Genomic DNA, 21,771 nt, shown 5'->3' on the forward strand with positions numbered 1-21,771 from the left:
CTTGGAGAGTTGAAGCAGGTGAGATTTACGGGAAGAATTGACGTTATCTGGATTTGGCCTTGTCCTTATTGTTCCGCAGTCATCTACGTCGTTGTCATTTGTGATAGTGGACATTAACTGTGAACTACTGCTACTACTGCTGCTACTGCTACTGCTACTGCTACTGCTACTGCTACTACTACTACTAAATAATAATAATAATAATGATAATGATAATAATAATAAAAATACTACTACTACTACTAATAATAATAATAAAAATAATAATACTTTTCTTTTCTTTCTTTTTTCTACTACTACTACTACTACTACTACTACTACTACTACTACTACTACTACTACTACTACTACTACTACAAAGAATCCCCCTAAACTACACAAAACTGAACATACAAACCCTTTTAACTGTTTCGAAGCAAATGAACCGCGTCTCAACTCAACTGGGACGCGATTCACGGGTCACTTGGGGAAGGAAGAGGCGCTGGTCACTTTAGTTCCCGTGGGCGGCGTGAGTGGGTTGAGAGGCGGTGCAAGGGTGGCAGTATTGTGGCCATGAGGGAGTTACTGCTTCTCATGGTGGGTGGTGATGGTGGTGGTGGTGGTGATAGGACGTATTTGGTGTAGGTGTGTGGGGTTAGTGAGTGTGTTTGCGTTGGCTGTTTGCCTTCGGTTCAGGAGACGCCCTTTGGAAACCGTAAGCTCTTGTGTCCAGCCTCTCATCCTCTTCTGTTCCTTCTTATTCATCCTTTCCATTTTAATTCAGTGGTTTTATGTGTATTTCATCATTTTTAGCGTCATTGTCTCTTTATCTTTCGTGCTTTGTTACTGTTTCAACTTTCTATCTTGATTCTAGTATTTTTTTTTTATCCTTCATCTCATATCTAACTTCATTTTCTTAAACTTTTGTGCTTTATATTCCTTTTTTTTCATCTTTCTATCTTAATTCTGTGTTTTTTCTTCATCTTTTAACTTTTATTCAACTCCTATTCAGCGTCTTTTCATTAACATTCATGCTTGCAATTCTTTTTTATCAAGTTATGCTGCTGCTCCTCCTCCTCCTCCTCCTCCTCCTCCTCCTCCTCCTCCTCCTCCTCCTCCTCCTCTCTTCCTCAGTTATCACCATTGTTTTCCCTTCGCTGATCCACCCCTTCCTCTTTCTCCTCCCTGTTGACTCTCCTTTCATCTCCTTTCAAGGGGGCACTGCGGCGTTTCGTGCTGTGTACTGACTGGAGTGGCTAGTTCGTATCCCGGCAGGTCGTTAGGTCGTGGCAGTGAAAGGAGGCGGTGCGGGTCGTCTCCTCCTTGAGTCGTAAACGTCATGAAAGGATGAAGACGTTTGTGAATTGACCACTATGCGTATCGCGAGTCTGGTCAGGTTTCACTGTAGCTGTAGGGGTGTTGATCCGTCCCTCTCCTGCCCCTCTTCTCTTTTTCTCTCCTCCTCCTCCTCTTCCTTCTATTTCTATCGTATTCTCAGTTTTGTTACCCTTCATTCCTTTCTTCTGTTTCCTTCTTTCATTTTTATTCTTCCTTCCTTCCATCCTCCTTCTCCTCCTCCATTTTATCTTCTATTCTCAATTTTGTAACCCATCTTTCTTCTTTATAATTCCATACCTCTTCTTTTTCTTCCACCTTTTCTTTCTTCATTTCTTCTATTTCCCTTCCTTCTCTTCTTTAGTCTCCTCTTCACTTTTTTTTTCATTCTCTCCTATATTCTTCATCCTTTCATCTATCCTTCCTTCAGTCTCCTTCTCACCCTTCTTTCAAAACTATTCATCCACCTCCTTCCATTTCCCCACTTTTTACCCCCTCCATCTCAGCACTCCACTTCTCTAACCACCTGCAGACCTTTCCTTCCACTTCTCTCCCCTGTAACCTTCCGTCCCTCCACTCCTTAACCTGGTCCATCAGCCTCCAACCTCCTTCCAACACTTCCACCTAGGGCAGGGCAGGGTGGAGGGTGGAAGGGTCATGTTTCTTCGCCTTATTTGTCGGTGAAACTGAATGGAACTCTCGCCTTTTCTTTCTTTTTACGTAGACAAGCCGTGTGTGTGTGTGTTGTGTGTGTGTTTGTGTGTGTGTGTTGGGGGTTGTGTGTGTGAATGGGAGAGCGAGGGAGAGGGGGATGGATAGGGAAAGTTGAGAGAGGATATGTTAGAATGTGAATTGGAGAGAGAGGGAAGGATGGATAGAGAGAGTGAGTGGAAGAGTGTTAGAATGTGGAATGGGAGAGGGAGTGAGGGAGGGATAGGGAAAAAGTGATTAAAAGTGTGTAAAATGGGTTAGTGTTTAATTGAATGTGTGAAGGGATAGAAGAGAATGTGTGAAAGATGAAGTGAAGGATGAAAAAAAAAAATGAAATAATGAAGGAAAACAATGACAGTGTGAACGCGAATGATAAATGAAAAAGGAGGAAGTGAAAGAACGAATGGAAAAATAATAAAGTAAGACTAGAAAAAAAAAATGAAGTAGGAAGTTCTTTAATTTGATGAGTAATCGAAATAGGAAAAGTGAGAAATGATAGAAATTAAGATACAAATACACTAGAAATTCCCTCGAGCCACTTACGATAAGAAGAGAAGCAATAGTTTGGCAGTGGTAGAGCGAAACGAGACTGAAGCTTCGTAAAGAGACTCCAACTACAGTGATATAGAATCTCCTGTTAGCGAAAATGGTGGTTAAAAGTAAGGGCAGCTGCAGGAACCGTTACTAGACAATGAGCTGCTGTTTTGTATTAGCTCTTGTTAGTGATAGTTGAAGTAAGGGCAGCTGCAGGAACACTTAATTAACTTACACGTGGCAAGACTCGCATACTGCAACGCTTTACTCTCGCTACATTAACCTGGTCCTCAACTGTTCCTGTTAATAATGTAGGAATCTTGTTAATCTGTTATGGAACTACAAGAAAACGCATTGAGAAGCCTTGTAACTTTAATTAGAGCCTTTTGAAAGTTACATTGGGAACCTGTGCAACTTAACTAGAGCCTTTTGTTAATTAAAGCCATGCAACGTAAACTATATAGCCTTTTGTTAACTAGAGCCGTGAAACTTTAACGAGATTTGTTAATTAGTCTTAAAAGTAACACTGAGAAGCCTGGTAATTTAAACTAAAGTCTTTTGAAAGTAGCATTATGAGCAGAAGGTGTTTCTTGGTAAGTCTAAACTCGCAAGGTAGTGAAATTTTGATGATCTCGTCACTAACACTATAAAAAGACAAAGAACGCGTGTAACAAACTAGAGCCTTTAGAAAGTGACATTGGAGATAGTTTCAGAGGAGCTCTTTACATTTGGCAAGGCAGTGATGGGGAGGTTATTTCCTTTTATTTATAATTTTTGGAGGGGGAAGGCAGTGATGGGCAGTGAATCAAAAGTACAAGTCTCTCATGGCCAGTGTAGTGACCCACCCCGCCCTTAGAAAATCTGCCGCCCTGTATATTAAACTAGAGCATACGACCACACCTTTGAATCACACACACACACACACACACACACACACACACAGGGCGGCACTTTCGCTCCCCGTGTGTAGAGGACCACCCCTTTTTATCTCCGCGGTGTAAAAAGTGCGCGTTCGTTGTCCCACATTACTTTTAGGACGATAGGTAATGGGCAAGGAAGGCAGGTAGAGCGACAGGTGAGAACGGCTTGAACGACCTTGCCTTCTGAGACCTGCTGCTCCTCCATTTGATGACGTACAGCTGATTCTCTTTCACTCCTTCAGGTATTGCTAACTTGCTCTCCCTGCGGCCTCGCCTTCTTCAGATATTAGTTCAGGTATTGGTAACTTGCTCTCCCCTCCGTCGTCGCCTTCAGATTATTTCAGGTATTGCTTAATTTAACCTTCCCTCCGTCATCGCCTTCTTCAGGTATTAGTTTAGAGATCGAGTTGAAATGCCTTACTACGACTACCACTGTCTCCTTCGTCAGATATCGCTAGCTTTCTCGCCCCTGCTTCTTCGCCTGCTGCAGGTATGATAGACTAGAAAGACCAATATTACCATTATTACGACTACTGCTACGTCTATTACGACTACTACGACTCTATTACGACTACTACGTCTATTACGACCACTATTACGACTACTGCTACGTACTATTACGACTACTGCTACGTCTATTACGACTACTGCTACGTCTATTACGACTACTGCTACGTCTATTACGACTACTGCTACGTCTATTACGACTACTGCTACGTCTATTACGACTACTGCTACGTCTATTACGACTACTGCTACGTCTATTACGACTGCTACGTCTACGACTGCTGCTACGTATTACGACTGCTGCTACGACTATTACGACTGCTGCTACGACCATTACGACTGCTGCTACGACCATTACGACTGCTGCTACGACCATTACGACTGCTGCTACGACCATTACGACTGCTGCTACGACTATTACGACTGCTGCTACGACTATTACTCTTACTGCTACTACTGTTACTACTACTACTACTACTACTACTACTACTACTACTACTACTACTACTACTTATTATCACAAACTGGCTTCACAATCGCTCTAGTTAATGTAGAAATCTCGCTAATCTCATCGGAACTATATAAACACTACCATTCTTCATATATTGTAAACTCACGCCCTTCTTCACCCCCTCCTTCAGATATTGGACAAAATTATCATTCACCTCTGCTACTCCGTCTTCCCCTTCTACAGGTGCTGGCGGTGAGCTCCCGGGGTGTAAGTCTTGCGCTACACCACGCTGTGATACTGGAAGCGAGTCAGAACACTCTTTACGCCCCTGACACCACCCTGCAAGCCCACACACACACCAACGTCTTCGGGTACATCCACCACGCCCACGCCACCACTGCCACCACCCACGACCATGCGCCAGTCAAGCCCGCCAACATCCTAGAGCACCCCGCTGTGGACTACCTAGGGCGTGTGGTGCAGACGCCCTCCCAACCCCCTAGGGAGTCAGTGTCGCCTCCTGCGGGATCTCAAACGCTTCTAGGTGAGGCTGACTGGGTTGGTTTGGTGAGAGGTGGGGTGAAGTTAGGTTAGGTTAGATTAAGTGATTTTTTTTTTTTTTTTTTTCTCAGGTATGTGTTTTTTTTAGGTATGTGATGTTTGTTTTGGGGGTTTGAGGGTTGGGTTAGGTTAGGTTGAGTTGAGTTGAGTTTTTTGGAAGTTAGGAAGGTGAGGTGAGGTGAAGTTAGGTTGAGTGAGTGAGTGGGAGGAGGTTAGGAGGGTTAGGTTAGCTTAGGTTAAGTTTAGTGAGTGTTTGTTACGAGGTTAGGTGAAGATTGGTTAGAAGCTAGGTGGGCATTGGGTTTAAGTAGGTGAGTGGAGCCATCGGTGGATAAAGTTATAGCTTCGGTTCTGCGTTAGTTAAGTGGGTGGGTGTTTGGAGGTTAGGTAAGGAGTTTGGTGGGTGAAGTTAGGTTTAGAAGTAAGGTGAGACTGGGCTTAAGTTAGATGAGGGAAGCTATCAGAGTGGGTAAACTCAGCTTGGGTTCTGCGTTAGGTTAGGTCAGATGGCCCTATACCTCCTTTCTATCCGCCTCCATACAAGTTAGTTGAGGTTCATGAGGATTGTTAGATTGTTAGGTTAGGCCAAATTAGGCTCTATAACTCCTTCTGCCATCCAGGATAGTTAAGTGAGGTCGATTAGGCTTGTTAGGTAAAGTTACAGTATTAGGTGAAGTCAATTAGGATAGGTTAGTTATAGGTAAGCAAATCTGAACCAAATCGTGTACCTCCTCCTCCAGGCGGGTTAGGTAAAGTTAGTTTAATTAGGTCAAGTTAATGATGTACAGGCTGCCCTAAATCCTGTTACCCCTTCGCCCTCTCCCACAGGCAGTGACCCCAACGTGTCCCCTTACTGGGCTGACCCTGATGGACGTCCCCCCTCCCAGCCACCCTCCGTGCTGCCTGACGACCTGCTACCCAACACCCCGACCTGCAGGTAACGCCCCTTTGCACCTGACCCTGCCTCTGCCCTGCCTTTACCCTGCCTTTACCCTGCCTCTGCCCTATCTCTACCCTATCTGTATCCTGCCTTTTGTTTCCCCTATACCCTGCCTATTTCTTGCCTGTGCCTTGCCTCTGCCGTGCCTCTGCCCTGCATCTGCCTTGTCTATACCCTGCTTTTACCTTGCCTATACCCTCCCTGCCTCTGCCTTGCCTGTACCTTTCCTCTGCCCTGCCTATGCCCTGCCTCACTGTATTACCAGTCTTAACACCACTAAGGGCTGAGCGGGATTCGAACGTGTTAAGTCATTTTGCGAGACTCTGTAACTACGTAACATTTTAGTTCTGTTTGTTTATCCATTGTTGCTTTTAATCCTCCTCCTCCTCCTCCTCCTCCTCCTCCTCCTCCAATGTTATCTACTTGTAATCTTCCTCCTCCTCCATTATTAATTCTCCTCTTCCTCCTCAGGGATGTCCCAGTCTCCTGCAACGTCTCCTACAGGTACCGCACGATTACCGGGCGCTGCAACAACCTCCTCAACCCCCACCTGGGCACCTCGGGGCAGCCCATGAGTCGCGTCCTGCCCCCGGTCTTCGGTGAGTATCCTTTACTTGAGTCACTCTTAACACTGAATCATAGAAAACTGTGACTGGAAAGGGTGATTTGTGTATTTCATGTGATTTTCTTTCAGGTGAGTTTTTTATTGTCATATTTTCAGTCAATTGCAAGTTATAATTTGGACATAAGCAAAGAGAGACTTCAGTTTTGTGTTTTTCTAAGTGGTTTGTATATTAAGGAGTGTGATATAAATGAAAGCGAAAAAAAGTGTTACAGGAATTGTTTAACAGTCAGACGATAGCCAATTAAGCTTCGCGAGACAGGTAGTTGTGAAGGAGATCACCAAAAGGCCTAAGCTATGGGAGGCCTATAGATGGCTGTAGATTACTATATAAAGATCTTTAGTGTAGGATAACGTCTTTATAATGCAGGATAACATGTTTCTTATACGTTAACAAACATTACTATAAATGACAGTTTTCGCCTAGAAAGTTTGAAAGTAAGAGTGGAATTAGCAATAAATGACCTTGAGCCCTCCACATCTGTCTAGCAAGCACACCTGTGGCTGCCTTAAATGGTGCGGCCAGGTACAGGTCCCCGGGCAGGTGTAGACAGGGTACAGACAAGGCCACACCTGGATAAAACTGGACAGTGTAACAATTTCACTTTTTCGGGACTTGGCAAGGTCACATTGGGGTGCGGGGCTGGGAGGCGGTGCTTGAGTGTTCATTATAAGCCTTGGAGGGGTGCAGGCTCTTCTATAACTATATTATTAACTGTGTTCATAATAGGTCTCATCTGGTTGAGAGGTTTGGGAGTGAACGGTTGGCCAAGTCACCGGTAAGGGTCTGGCAAGGCGACGAGAGAAAGGGGACAGACAGGCAGGCACGTAGTGGTGACCCAGTGCCGTGCTGACCGCTTTGTTGTAAGGAGAACGTTTTTTTGAAGTGCCAAGTGAGGGGAGGGGTCGAGGTCACCACATAATAACAGGTGTGGACGCTCGGTGCTGCTGGTGCTGCCGCCGTCCCACTCCCAGGACACGTGGTAGTGGTGTTGGTGCCACTGCTGCTGATGATGTCATGGCGAAAACTTTCAGGACTAAGGACTAGATTGAGAAGAGAACCAGATAATGAAGTGTTGCCAGATCAGTGCCTCGCCTTGAAAATAATTTAGGTTAAGTAATAAAGGATGGATAGAATAAATGACGCAATTCTTCCATGATCTGTACTAATGCCGGGAGAAAAAGGAAAAACTGAGCGAAGAATTCCGTAGATGTGACTGACTGACAGACTGACTGACTGACTGACAAAACTAACTGAAAACACCACAGAAAGAATCCTGCTGACTCGATCACAAATAACAAACAACCTCGAACCTCCCATCCCTCCCTCCCTTTTTCCTCCATCCCTCCCACCTACTTTTTTTCCTCCACCCCTCCCACCTTTTTTCCTCCATCCCTCCCACCTTCTTTTTTTTTTCCTCCACTCCTCCCACTTTCTTTTTTTTTCCTCCACCCCTCCCACCTTCTATTTTTCCTCCACCCCTCCCACCTTCTTTTTTTTCCTCCACCCCTCCCACCTTCTTTTTGCCTCGCACCCTCCTTCTCTCTTTTCCTTACTTCCCCTTTCCCTTTTTTCCCCTCACTCCTTCTTTCCCTCCATCCCTCCTTTCTTACCTCCATCCCTATTACCTTTCCTCCTCCTACCTGCCTGCCTCCACCACCCTCTACCGTGCCCGCCATAGACGCTGCATGGATGAGGCTACAGTCAGCGGCCGGGGGTCTACTGCCCAACCCTCGGCGCGTGTCCCTGCAGATGAGAGAGGTGCCGCCCAACCCCTCCACCTCCCACAACCTCCTCCTGATGCAGCTGGGTCAGTTCGTGGACCATGATCTCAGTGTGGTGCCGACGCTCAAAGGTAAAGGGCGCGATGGTGAGGTGTGCAGGTGATGATTGGGCAGGCTTGATTGCGTTAGGGTGTTGTGCTTGTATTAGGGTTGTTGATTTTATTGTTTTCTGTCTGTCTCGCTCGCTTTGTTTCTCTGTTTGTCTCTCTCTGTCTGTCTCTCTCTCTCTCTCTCTCTCTCTGTGTCTCTCTCTCTGTCTGTCTCTCTGTCTGTCTCTCTCTGTCTGTCTCTCTGTCTGTCTGTCTCTCTGTCTGTCTCTGTCTCTCTATCTGTCTCTGTCTCTCTATCTGTCTCTCTCTATCTGTCTCTCTATCTGTCTCTCTCTATCTGTCTCTCTCTATCTGTCTCTATCTCTGTCTCTCTCTCTCTGTCTCTATCTCTCTCTGTCTCTGTCTCTGTCTCTCTCTATCTCTGTCTCTCTCTGTCTCTGTCTCTCTATCTCTGTCTCTCTCTATCTCTGTCTCTCTCTATCTCTGTCTCTCTCTATCTCTGTCTCTCTATCTCTTGTCTGTCTGTCTGTCTGTCTCTCTCTGTCGCATTTTTAAGACAGTTTCTCCTTTCAGTCAACGAGAAATCTTGTCAATCCATCACAAGAACTATACAAATATTTTTACAAACAAGAGTGCCTTCAACTAGAGCCTTTGGAAAGCATTGATGATGAAAGTAAAGCTTAAAGCCCTTCCAAACACATCCCCACCTGCCTTCCCCATGCCCCCTGACTCCTCCCCTCCTTCAGGACGCACGCAGGGCCCAGAGAGGCGGTGCGAGGAATGTGACTCATGGAGGGACCGGCACTGCGCCCCTGTCCCCATCCCTGCAGATGATCCGCACCTTCAGCACCGCGATTACTTCAATAAGCGCCTGTGTTTGCCCTTCGTCAGGTAGCTCTTCTTGTTATTTTTTTTTTTTTTTTCCATTATTTTTCTTGGATTTTTTTTTTTCTATCTTGTTTGTTTATTATGTTTATTGTTTTTATTTGTGCCTGTTTCCCCTTCGTCAGGTAGGTCTTTATTTTTCTTTTCCTTGGGTATTTTTATTTATTTTTCTATTCTTTTATTTATTTATTTTATTTGTTTATATATTTGTTTACCTTTTTTTTTTTTGCGTCTGTTTGCTCTTCGTCAGGTAGGTCTTCATTTTTTCTATTTTATTTTTGTACCCACCCTTTTATTTTCCATTTTATTTTGTATTTATTTTGTCTTGGGTAGCTTTTCATTTATATTTCTTTTTTATTTATCTTTCTTAGGAGGTGTTTTTACTTCTATTTTTCTTTTTACTGTATGTAAGAGGAGAAAACTGACCGAGGGCAACATAAAACGAATAAAAAAAGGCCCCACTTAATTGCCAGTCCCCAAGCAGATCCGATTGAGTTAGGCAAAAGAAAGGGATAAATGTCTAAATCTTAAGGAAGTTCAGATCAGAAGTAGATGGAAATGCAGAAACAGGCAGAGAGAGAGAGAGAGAGAGAGAGAGAGAGAGAGAGAGTTTTTTTTTTTTTTTTACATTACAAGGGCACTGGCCAAGGGCAAACAAAGTGTTGGAAAAAAAAATCCCGCTGGTTGCCAGGCCCTGTTAAGAGGAAAGTAGAAAGAGAAAAACAAAAAATCTAAAAGGAGGGTCCAGTTAACGTAAGAGGTGTCTTGACACTCCTCTTTGAAAGAGTTTAAGTCATAGGCAGGTGGAAATACAGACACAGGTAGAGAGTTCCAGAGTTTACCAGTGTAGGGAATGAAGGAGTGAAGATACTGGTTAACTCTTGCATTAGGAAGATGGACAGAATAGGGATGAGAAGAAGTAGAGAGTCTTGTGCAGCGAGGCCGCAGGAGGGGGAAGGCATGCAGTTAGCAAGTTCAGAAGAGCAGACAGCATGAAAACAGCGGTAGAAGACAGATAAAGATGCAACATTGCGGCGGTGACTTAAAGAATCAAGACAGTCAGTTAGAGGAGAAGAGTTGATAAGACGAAAAGCTTTAGATTCCACCTTGTTTAGTAAAGCTGTGTGTGGATCCCCCAGACATGAGAGCCATACTCCATACACGGGCGGATAAGGCCCTTGTACAGAGCAAGCAGCTGGGAGGGAGAGAAAATGGACGAAGACGCCATAGGACACCTAACTTCTTGGAAGCTGATTTAGCAAGAGTAGAGATGTGAAATTTCCAGTTTAGATTTTTAGTGAAGGATAGACCGAGTGTGTTTAATGTAGAGGAGAGGGAAGTTGAGTGTTATTGAAGAAGAGAGGATAGTTGTCTGGAAGGTTATGTCGAGTAGATAGTTGTAGAAATTGAGTTTTTGAGGCATTGAACAAAACCAGGTTTTCTCTGCCCCAATCAGAAACAAGTGAAAGATCAGAAGTTAGGCGTCCTATAGCATCTCGCCTTGAGTCATTTAATTGTTGTTGGGTTGGGCGTCTGTTGAACGCTGTTGAATAATGCAGGTGGTATCATCAGCATAGGAGTGGATAGGGCATTGAGTCAGATTTAGGAGATCATTGATGAATAATAGAAAGAGAGTGGGTGATAGGACAGAACCCTGTGGAACACCACTGTTGATAGTTTTAGGGAAGAACAGTGACCGTCTACTACAGCAGCAATAGAACGATCGGAAAGGAAACTGGAGATGAAGGTACAGAGAGAAGGATAGAATCCGTAGGAGGGTAGTTTAGAAATTAAAGATTTGTGCCAGACTCTATCGAAGGCTTTCGATATGTCAAGGCCGACAGCAAAGGTTTCACCGAAGTCCCTAAAAGAGGATGACCAAGATTCAGTTAGGAAAGTAAGAAGATCACCAGTAGATCTGCCTTTACGGAAACCATACTGGCAATCAGAGAGAAGGTTGTGAGCTGATAGATGCCTCATTATCTTCCTATTAAGGATAGACTCAAAGGCTTTAGAAAGGCAGGAAATCAAAGCTATAGGGCGGTAGTTAGAAGGATTGGAGTGGTCACCTTTTTTAGGGACAGGTTGAATGTGAGCAAACTTCCAGCAAGAAGGATAAATAGAAGTAGAGAGACACAGATGAAAGAGTTTGACCAGGCAGTGAGCGAGTTCGGAAGCACAGTTTTTGAGAACAACAGGAGGGACTCCATCCGGACCGTAAGCCTTCCGAGAATCAAGGCCAGAGAGGGCCAGGAAAACGTCTTTATAAAGAATTTTAATTTTAGGGATGAAGTAGTCAGAGGGTGGAGGAGTAGGAGGAATATGCCCAGAATCATCCAAAGTTGAGTTGGTAGCAAAGGTTTGAGCGAAGAGTTCAGCTTTAGAAAAGAAGAGACAGCTGTAGAGCCATCTGGATGAAGTAAAGGAGGGAAAGACGAAGAAGTAAAGTTGTTAGAGATATTATTGGCTAGATGCCAGAAATCTCGAGAGGAGTTAGAATTGGAAAGACTTTGACATTTTCTATTGATGAAAGAGTTTTAGTAAGTTGGAGAATAGATTTGGCATGATTACGGGCAGAAATATATAGGGCATGAGTTTCAGCAGTTGGATGGCTACGGAACCGTTTGTGAGCCGCCTCTATCATTGACAGCACGAGAACAAGCAGAGTTAAACCAAGGCTTTTTAGCTTTAGGGTTAGAGAAAGTATGAGGAATGTATAGCTCCATGCCAGAGATAATCACCTCTGTTATGCGCTCGGCACAAAGAGAAGGATCTCTGACATGAAAACAATAATCATCCCAAGGGAAATCAGAATAGTACTGCCTTAGTTCCTCCCACTTAGCAGAGTTAAAATGCCAGAAGCACCTCCGCTTAGGCGGGTCCTGAGGCTGCACTGGAGTGATAGAACTGGTAACGGAAATTAGATTGTGGTCGGAGGAGCCCAACGGAGAGGAAAGTTTAACAGAGTAAGCAGAAGGGTTGGAGGTTAGGAAAAGATCAAGAATGTTGGGCGTGTCTCCAAGGCGGTCAGGAATACGGGTAGGGAACTTCACTAGCTGCTCTAGGTCATGAAGGATAGCAAAGTTGAAGGTTTGTTCACCAGGTTGGTCAGTGAAAGAAGATGAAAGCCAAAGCTGGTGGTGAACATTGAAATCCCTAAAATGGAGATCTCAGCAAAAGGAAAGTGAGATAAGATGTGCTCCACCTTGGAAGTCAAATAGTCAAAGAATTTTACATAGTCAGAGGAATTAGGTGAGAGGTATACAGCACAGATGAATTTAGTTAGAGAGTGACATTGAAGTCTTAGCCAGATGGTAGAAAATTCTGAAGATTCAAGATTGTGGGCACGAGAGCAAGTGGTGTCGTTACGCACGTATGCGCAACATCCAGCTTTGGATTGAAAATGAGGATAGAGCAAGTAGGAGGGAACAGAAAAGGGCTGCTGTCAGTAGTCACAGACAACTGTGTTTCGGTTAGGAAGAGAAGATGAGGTTTAGTAGAGGAGAGGTGGTGTTCCACAGATTGAAAATTAGAACGAAGGCCACGAATGTTGCAGAAATTGATAGTGAAAGTATTAGATGAAGTGTCAAGACACCCAAGGTCGACAGCAGAGGGGCAGTCCGACCTGGGGACATTTATGGTCCCTCCCAGAGGGGACTCTGAGGCAGGGCGTGGTGAAGCCATTATTAAATTTTGATTTGAAGAGAGTGTAAAAGTGTAAGGTGTTGTAGTGTAGTGTAGGAAGTAGTAGAAGTTGTCTTTAGAGGGCAGGCTGCAGCTGCTCAATTGTATAAATGAGACCACAAAGGGAACCGGGAAGAGAGGACACGGGGAATCACTCAGTCTGCAGCACTGCCTACATCCCCGTAAGTACCTCTCCTGGAGTATTCCACCGGGCAGTTAGCGAAGGTGTTTTCGGTGTTTTTTTTTTGTGTTTTTGGGTGTATTTTGGTGTTATAGGTTTAATTAGCGAGGAACGGTGTTATTTTGATGTTTTGGTGTATTTTGGTGTTAGTTTCGGTTTATTTAGCGATGAAATGGTGTATTTGGGTTACTTTGGTGTTTTTGTGTGTTTTTATAGATTTAATTCGCGAGGAGTGGTGTATTTTGGTGTTATACGTTTAATTAGCGAAGAAATAGTGTATTTTGGTGTTTTATGGTGTTTTATGCTGTTATTTTAGGATTAATAAGCTATGAAGGGTGTTTTTTGGGTGTATTTAAGTATATTTGGGTGTGTTTACGTGTATCTCTGGTGTTTTTTGTTGCCATTTTGGTTTAATCGATAGGTATATTGTTTTAGGCTTCCAAGTTTCTCATTATCCATTACCATTTTTTTTTTCATTCATTTTCCTTCTCGCCCTTATATTTAACTCCTCACTTTTCATTCCAACGTTTACTGTAATATTTTCTTCGTACTTTTCCTTTCATTCCCTTTTTTTTTTTTGTCATTTTTCCCAGTCCTGATACTCATCCTCTACTCATCCGTTCATTCCTCATACACCCTCATTCCTTCTTCATTCCTCATATCTCATACTCCTTCCTTCATTTATCATTCCATCGTTTCTTCATTCCTCATACTTTGTCATTCTTCCCTTTCTCATTTTCACTTTCTCATTCCTTCATTCCTCACTTCCTCACTCCTTCATTCGTCATCCGTCGTACTCCTTCCTTAATTTCTCATACATCCTCATTCTTCCATTCCTCATTCCTTCATTCCTTATTCATCATTCCTTCCTTCATTTCATTCTTCATTCTTTCATTCCTCCTACTTCCCCATTCTCCCATTTGGTATTCATTCATTCCTCTTACATTCTCATTCCTTCATACCTCGTACTCCTTCCTTCATTCCTCATAATCCTTCCTTCATTTCTTAATTCCTCATACTCATTTCTTCATTCCTCATAGCTGCATTCCTTCGTTCTTTCATTCCTCATACTCCCTCATTCTCCGATTCTTTATTCCTTCACTCCTTCATTTGTCACTCTCATACTCATTCCTTCGTTCCTTCATTCGTCTTATTCATCCCTCAAAACTTCTTCCTCCATCCCTCATTCCTTCATTTTCATTCGTCATTCCTCCATTCCTCATACTCCCTCCTCAAACGCACATAGACACTGACACCCCATCTACGTAATCCTTCGTCGGCGCCTTCTGCAGGAATACGACAGCAGCGCAGACCCGTCCATCCTCAACGAGTTCTCCACGGCAGCCTTCAGAGTGGGACACACCATGGTGGCTGACGACCTCCTGCTCCTGAATTCCAAGTACCTCCCTGTCGCCTCCGTGCCCCTCGTGACGACCTTCCATAACACCTCAATGGCCCTGCTGGTGGGTGGAGTTGTGTGTGTGTCAAGAGTAAAGCTGGCTAAGGGGTCTCGTCAATAGGGTAAAGCTGGCTAAGGGGTCTCTAAGCTCACGGGTTCGAATCCTGTCCACGAGTGTAAGAAAGGGAGAAACTGATAGACTTGGCAATGAAGGGAGGAATAGGAAGTTAGGAAGGGAAGAAAGGGGTATGTTAAGAATGCATTGTTAGTAACCATTCCTTTTTGTAGGTTGGGCTTCCTCACTCGGGGCAGCGGTGTCCTAGCGGGTGAGCTTTTAGATAGGAGGTACCCCAAAAAGTATCTCCTTTAGCCCATAAATTTCCGTAAAAGCCTAAATGGTATAAAAAAAAGGCCCACTTACCAGTTACGATTTCCCGTGCAGGTCCGAGAGTTGGCTAAAAGAAAGGGATGTCTTGAAGTAAGAAGAGGAATAAAGTAGTAGAATAATAGTAGTAAAAGGAATAAAGGGAGAAAGGGAAGGTAAAGGAGAAGAGTGAAGGAGTGAGGTTTGGTGGAATGGAGAGATTGTGCTTAGGATGTATGGATGGATAGATAGATGGATAGAAGTGTTAGGTTAGGCTGATAGCAAGTAAGATGAAAATAGAGAGATTGGTTGTACCCCTTTCCTTTCTCATTTTGATTTACTCCCATTACTTCTCTCAATTTTCCTCCTCCTCCTCCTCCTCCTCCTCCTCCAGCCGGGAATGTGTGACCTGGTCCTGCGGGGTCTGATAGGGACGGGGCTGCAGGCTGTGGACCTTCACGTGGTGGACTCCCTCACTGACAGACTGTTCGAGGGCCAGCACATCCCGGGGCAAGACCTCATCGCCAGGAACATTGCGAGAGGTACTGGTGGTGGTGGTGGTGGTGGTGGTGGTGGTGGTGATGGTGGTGGGAAAAGAAAGGAGACAAGAGGAATAAGAATAATATTAATATCAAAGTATACGTCAATCAGTGAAATGTTTTTAGTGTGTTTTAAAGGTGAAATGTTTATTAATTACGAATTTTATTGAATGAAAACGGTGATTTATTTATTTATTTTTTTTTTTTTTTTTTTTTTTTTTTTTTAGTAGCAGAAGGTAACGGTGTGAATAAAGTCGTTTAAAGATACAAGTAAAAAAGCTGAAATTTTAAAACGAAGCAGAAGGTGAGGGTCGAAAAATGTCAGCACAAAAATACAAATAAGAAAACACGAACACATTGTGAACAAAGAAAAACTTCAACCACACACGTACATGAAACTCTCACGTACCTCTTCTGTACCAGGACGGGAGCACGGCCTGCCGCCCTACGTCAAATACCGGGAGGCATGCGGAGGCCCTGTTCCCACCACCTTCGATGATCTGCTGAGTGTCATGTCCCGCCAGGCCGTGCACGCCCTCACCAAAGCCTACGCCAGGGTGGAAGATGTGGATTTGTTTGTAGGAGGCCTGGTGAGTGGAAGAGGACAAGTGGAAGGTGGATAGAATAAAACCTTGTGATTTTGTATGTGAAGTTTGTTAGTGTTTGTCATTGATTGGTTTTGCATGGGATTGGTTACGTAGGAGGATTGGTGAGTGGAATAGAAATTGGACAAGTGGAAGAAGGATAGGTGAATTACAAAATACTGATTTATTTTGATTTTTTTTTTTTTGTATTTCGTATTGTTTGAATAATATGTGGATCTGTTTTCAAGTGCTTTGTTTCGTGGGACAAGTGGAGGAACAGAAGTGGAAGGAGGATAGAAGTCATTGATTTTACATTTATTCAGTCTGCATTGTATTTGGATTACTGGTGTTTGTCTTCACATGTACCGGTGATGTGTGTGGCGTGGGCGTGGTGGTAGGCGGAGTATCCAACGTCCGGGGGTATGATAGGACCGACCTTCGCCTGTCTCATTGGGTACCAGTTCTTCAACCTGAGACGAGGAGACAGGTTCTGGTGAGTGTCGGTCTGTTTCCCTCCCCATCTCTTTCCTCCTCCTATCTTCCACAGTCTGCTTCCCTTCCTGTCTTTTCCTCCCTGCTCTATTTATATTACAAGGTAAGAAATTTATCTGTCAACATAATCTATCCTTCTCCTTTTACTTTTTACCTAAATAGTGACAAAAAACGCTACAATTGGAGTTTAAGCATCAACTTTATCTGTATCCTCCATCTTTTACACAGAACCTTCCACAAAATAAACTCCAGAGCATTAAGCCATCTGTATCCCTCTTATCTTTTACACAGACCCTTCTACAATGTAAACTCCAAGAGCATTTAAGCATCGTTATCTTTATCCTCTCCTCTTTTACACAGTATAAACTCAAGAGAATTTAGATATCAACGTTATCTATATTTTTCTTATCTTTTACACAGACCCTTCTGAAATGTAAACTGTAGAGCATTTAAGCATTAACGTTATCAATATCCTTATCTTTTACCCAGTTAGTGATAATACCCACATCTCTCTGCTTCACTCCGTCAGGTATGAGAACGTGGACGCAGGCTTCAGTTCCTCCCAGCTGCGCGCCCTTCGTAGCTCCTCCTCCCTCGGCCGTATTCTGTGTGATAACATGGACGAGAAGAACGAGAGGATGCCCGCTAACATTTTCCAGCGGCCGGCTCAGAGAGGGTTGGTTTGGTTTGGCTTGAGGGTCTAAGCTCCCGTGATCCTGCTTCAAAACTCTTATCCTGTGCTATTTCTTTTATTTATTTATTTTCTTGCCTGTCCTCCTTTTTCCATCTAATAATCTGGTAGTCTCGTTATATTCCTTTATTCGTGTTTTTTTTTTTATCTGCCCTTGTTTTTCTTTATCTCGCTCTGATTTTCATTTTTTTTTTTTTTTTTTTTTTTTTTTTTTTTGCCTGCCCTACTGTTCCCATCTAGTTATTTGGTAGTCTTATTTATTTATTTTTTTATTTCGTGTTCTGTATTTTCTGACAATTTTTCGTCAATATCTCTAACTTTCATTATTGTCTTCACTAAACTATCAAGACCTCAAAGGCAAGACCAAACCGTCCAGAAACTTTAAACTTTCCACTGTATTTGTTCTTCATAACCTTTCCTACCACTTGAGTCTATACAAGCATAGTAGAAATTGATTTGTATTGTAACTTTAAACTTTCCCGTTGTAGTTCTATATTTCATAAGCTTTTTTCCCCCACTGACCATATATAAGCATGGTAAAATAGGTTTTGCATTTTAGTTCCTTCACTCATTCCTCCGCACCTTTTTCAGCATACTGTTAAAACTCTTAGCCTTTCTTCCCACTTGAGTCTCGAGAAGCATGGTAGAAATAGATTTTGTATTGTAATGTTCCTCCACTCGCTTCTTCGTTCATTTTAGTATACTGTTAAAACTCCCAGCCTTCACACTGAGTCCATCTAAACAAGGTAGAACTAGATATTGTATTGTTAATGTTTCACTATTTCGTACGTTTCTCAGTATACTTTTAAAACTCCCATCCTTCCCACTGAGTCTATCTAAGAAGGTGGAACGAGATATTGTATTTTTAATGTTCCTTTGGTCCCTCCTTCGTATATTTCTCAGTATGGTGTTAGAACGGTTTCCTTCCTCCCTGACAGGAATCCTCTGGTGCTTTGCAATCACTTAACGCCCCTGGATTTGGCGCCGTGGAAGGAGTACCCCATCAAGGAGGAGGTGGACTGCCTTTACCTGGGCCACACCTACACCTACGGGAGGCCGGCTCACATCTCCCCTTGCCTCACCTGTCGCTGCCACGATGAAGGACTGGTAACGCCTTCAGTTTTCCCTCAGTTTCCTTTCACTTTCTCCTTTATTTTTTATGGAAGATGGGAAAACTTTTTAATGCCGAGAGGAACATAAAGGGTAACAAAAACGAACAAAATGGCTCTCCCATATGCCAGTCTCCGAGAGCAGTGGTTCTCAAACTGTGTTCCGCAGAATCCCAGAGTTCCGTAAAGACCATTCAAGGGTTCTGTTTCAAAAATCTGTTGATAAAACTTTACCTTTATTTATTGATGCAAACAGAAGTGAATGAAATCAAATATGAAAGGGATGGAATCCTTTGCATTTTGAGAGAGAGACAGAGAGAGAGAGAGAGAGAGAGAGAGAGAGAGAGAGAGAGAGAGAGAGAGAGAGACTGAGAGAGAGACAGAGACAGAGAGACAGAGACTGAGAGAGACTGAGAGAGACTGAGACTGAGAGAGAGACTGACAGACAGACAGAGAGAGAGACAGACAGAGAGAGAGAGAGAGACAGACAGAGAGAGAGACTGACAGAGAGAGAGACTGACAGAGAGAGAGACTGACAGAGAGAGAGACTGACAGAGAGAGACTGACAGAGAGAGACTGACTGACTGAGAGAGAGACTGACTGACAGAGAGAGAGACTGACTGACAGAGAGAGAGACTGACTGACAGAGAGAGAGACTGACTGACAGAGAGAGAGACTGACAGAGATTGAGACTGAGAGACTGACAGAGATTGAGACAGAACCACTGCCCTAGAGAGTTAGCCAAAAGAAAAGGATGTCTTAAAGCCTTCCATCTGCTTATCCCTGCTTCATCCCCCCGGGGGCCCCCCCTTTCAGCAGGCGTGTACATCCTCACGCACTGCAGCATTTCAGTCAGTCGTCTGTACACCGCTGCGGCGTCACACCCTGAGTCTTGTTTCTCTTGTCAGCTGCGGTGCCAGCCTCACCTGTCCGGCTGCCAACACCCCGAGCATGACGAGCACTGCAGGGTGGTGTGCTGAATGGGGACAGTTGCACGGGGCGTCGTGGAGAGAGCACCAGCGTGTAACGAGGATTGAAGAACACCGCGTTATAACTAAAATAATGAGTGGCAAGCATGGCTGTAGTGTCAAATAGTAAATGTAGAATATTATCAAGAAAAGTTGTTAAAATTTAGATAAAAAGTGAGAATGAGCATCAAATCTTGAGCTTGTCAAGATTAATACTAAAACAAATTAATATTTTCAGAAGTAGTGAGCATGAAGATAAAAAGGTCAGAATGAGTAGCGAATCTGGAGGTAGTGTTAAAATGATTACTATCGAAGTCAAAGTGAGTCGATAATGTTAAAATGATTACTGTCAAAGTCAAGACGAGTATCGAACGTGTATCTTGCCGCCAGGAAGGTTGTGTGTCACAGTAACGTTGAAATAAAAGATCTAATTTGAGTGTCCATGTACATTTGTAAGAACGATTAAGTTTAGAACTTGTGCATTATTAGAACTTGATTCTAGCTGGTGTTTCTGTCCATTGTTATTAAGTTTGTAATAAATACTGTTCCCGTTTACGTGTGTTTAAGACGGGTGATGGCGTGGATGACGGGGGGAACTGACAGTGGGGAGACAGAAAAGCAAGGGAAGAGGCAGAGAGAGAAACAAAGTGGGAAGACACGGAAGGAAGAGACAGGAAAGGAAACGGTGGAAAGACGGGGAAAACAGAGACGGGGAAAAACAATGGAAAGACAGGGGGAAGGAAGAGACTGGAGGAAACGATGGAAAGACGGAAGGAAGAGACGGAGGAAACGTAGTGGAAAGACTAAGATAAGGGACAGTGGGATGAGGAAGGATGGTTGTTGTGACTAGTGTTGAATGAAATAACACTAAATCAAGATGGAAGTGAATTGGTTTAGTGGGAAAACTTGTGAAGATCAAACCTGAGTAGTGACAGCTTGATCATTGTGGCGCCGTCAAGTAATTCTCAAAATCGCTACTTTTGGAGGGACTTGCACCATCGATAGGATTTTCATTAGGAGGCCCCTTGAAATATTCCTTCAACACTAGATATCTATTGCTACAGGTCTGCTTTTATTTCACTTCACAAACACACCCTATCCCAACCCTAGGAGGCGGGGGGGAGGGAGTATGGAGAGAGAGAGAGGAAGGATGAAGTCTTTAGCCAATGACCGCTGCCAGGAACAAGGAAGACAGATGCCACTTTTTGTTGGAAATGTAAGTAAGAAAACTGCTTCATCAAGAGTAGGAGCCGACAGTAGTACATCCGCTCGTAGTAATGAGAGGATGAGCAAAGCTTCCCTTAACCCCTTCAGCACTGAAACGCACTTCTATCGAGTTTTGTGTGTGATTACACGATTTTATTGACATTAGGAAAGGTCTGGAGAAGATTAATGGACACAGTCTTCTTTATTTTATTCCTTGCATGAGTATCTGAAGCTATATGAAATCCCTAAATTGTAAGTAGAATGAATAGAAAATCGCGTCATGGTACTGAAGGGGTTAAGAGTACCATTAGCGCCGCGCCGCGAGTCACTGGAGGGTTGATGGTTCTTTAAAACACTTCACCATGGTTCAAACGTGCTGCTGAGCGTCATTAACACAAAATACATCAAGCTCCCCTTCGCTTTGTTAGTAGAGACGGCGGTATAATAGAGCCATTGAGGGTGAGAAGATGGTGGTGGTGGTGGTGGTAAAAAAGACTTCATCGACTGAGAGACCTGCGCTACGCCACTGAGGTCATATGGCTCCACTTGTGTTAAAAGAACTGAGACAGTGTGTTCATGTTGCCTCTGCCACAGAGTGTAACCAGCGTGTCAAAGATTAAGCATTAGCGAGCACTCCGCATTAAGAGGGCGTTGCGAACTCCTCATGAAGAACGTTTGTCAGCAGCAGCAGTGCCATGGAGGAAGCAGGAAAGGTGTGGCACAGTGTCAAGCAGGGAGTGGTGAGGAATGGTTTGTTTATGCTGCGGATTCCCTGATAAACGAAGGATTCTGGGCAACGTGGTAAGTCTGAAACTAGGAATTGCATTTTGGATTATTGATTAGTTAACGTCAAGAGAGAGACGTGGTGTTTGGGCTGCTTCCTCTGCTTTATGAGGACTTACACTTGGAGAAAGTGGAACTTTATGCCATGTTCCATTAAATTCAAGACAGAATTTGAGTAATTGTCACTGTGACCAAGAAGGAACTCACTGTGTGATTCTCAGCGGTGGCGTGACCAAAGAACCACCTCATTGTTGAGTGGTGAACAGACACCTTCCTGGCAGGACTTGATTCGCCTCGTCTTTTGAACCACCTCAGGAACATTGACTTGAAGTTCAAAGTACAAGTACAGGGCAATGTGATTTCATGGCATCAAATGAAACATTCCTCTTCAAAAGATCATATGGATAAAAGATCAGATTTGTTCCTAAAGGATAAACTAGAAATATGAGTAAAGAAAAATCAATTGATGATTGTCAAACACAGTAGAAATG

At 43.6% G+C, this 21,771-nt stretch overlaps 1 protein-coding gene across 1 annotated transcript; it reads left to right on the forward strand.

Moving 5' to 3' along the window:
* Positions 1 to 15,308: 15,308 nt before the first annotated feature.
* On the forward strand, positions 15,309 to 18,510 carry LOC123513465 (peroxidase-like protein 3). Its single transcript, XM_045270628.1, has 6 exons — positions 15,309 to 15,450; positions 15,871 to 16,037; positions 16,430 to 16,524; positions 17,053 to 17,199; positions 18,153 to 18,321; positions 18,493 to 18,510. The coding sequence occupies exons 1-6, from the start codon at positions 15,309 to 15,311 to the stop codon at positions 18,508 to 18,510; spliced, it is 738 nt and encodes a 245-aa protein (XP_045126563.1).
* The last annotated feature ends 3,261 nt before the right edge of the window (positions 18,511 to 21,771 follow it).

This window comes from Portunus trituberculatus, chromosome 36 (genome assembly GCF_017591435.1).
Source record: "Portunus trituberculatus isolate SZX2019 chromosome 36, ASM1759143v1, whole genome shotgun sequence".
NCBI lineage: Eukaryota > Metazoa > Arthropoda > Malacostraca > Decapoda > Portunidae > Portunus > Portunus trituberculatus.

What these genes read in the sequence shown, in the direction of transcription:
- LOC123513465 (XM_045270628.1), top strand. Translation starts at nt 15,309, where the DNA reads ATGTGTGACCTGGTCCTGCGGGGTCTGATAGGGACGGGGCTGCAGGCT. An exon ending in CGCCAGGAACATTGCGAGAG is followed by an intron (nt 15,451 to 15,870) that starts GTACTGGTGGTG and finishes CTTCTGTACCAG; the next exon opens with GACGGGAGCACGGCCTGCCG. An exon ending in CAGCGGCCGGCTCAGAGAGG is followed by an intron (nt 17,200 to 18,152) that starts GTTGGTTTGGTT and finishes CCTCCCTGACAG; the next exon opens with GAATCCTCTGGTGCTTTGCA.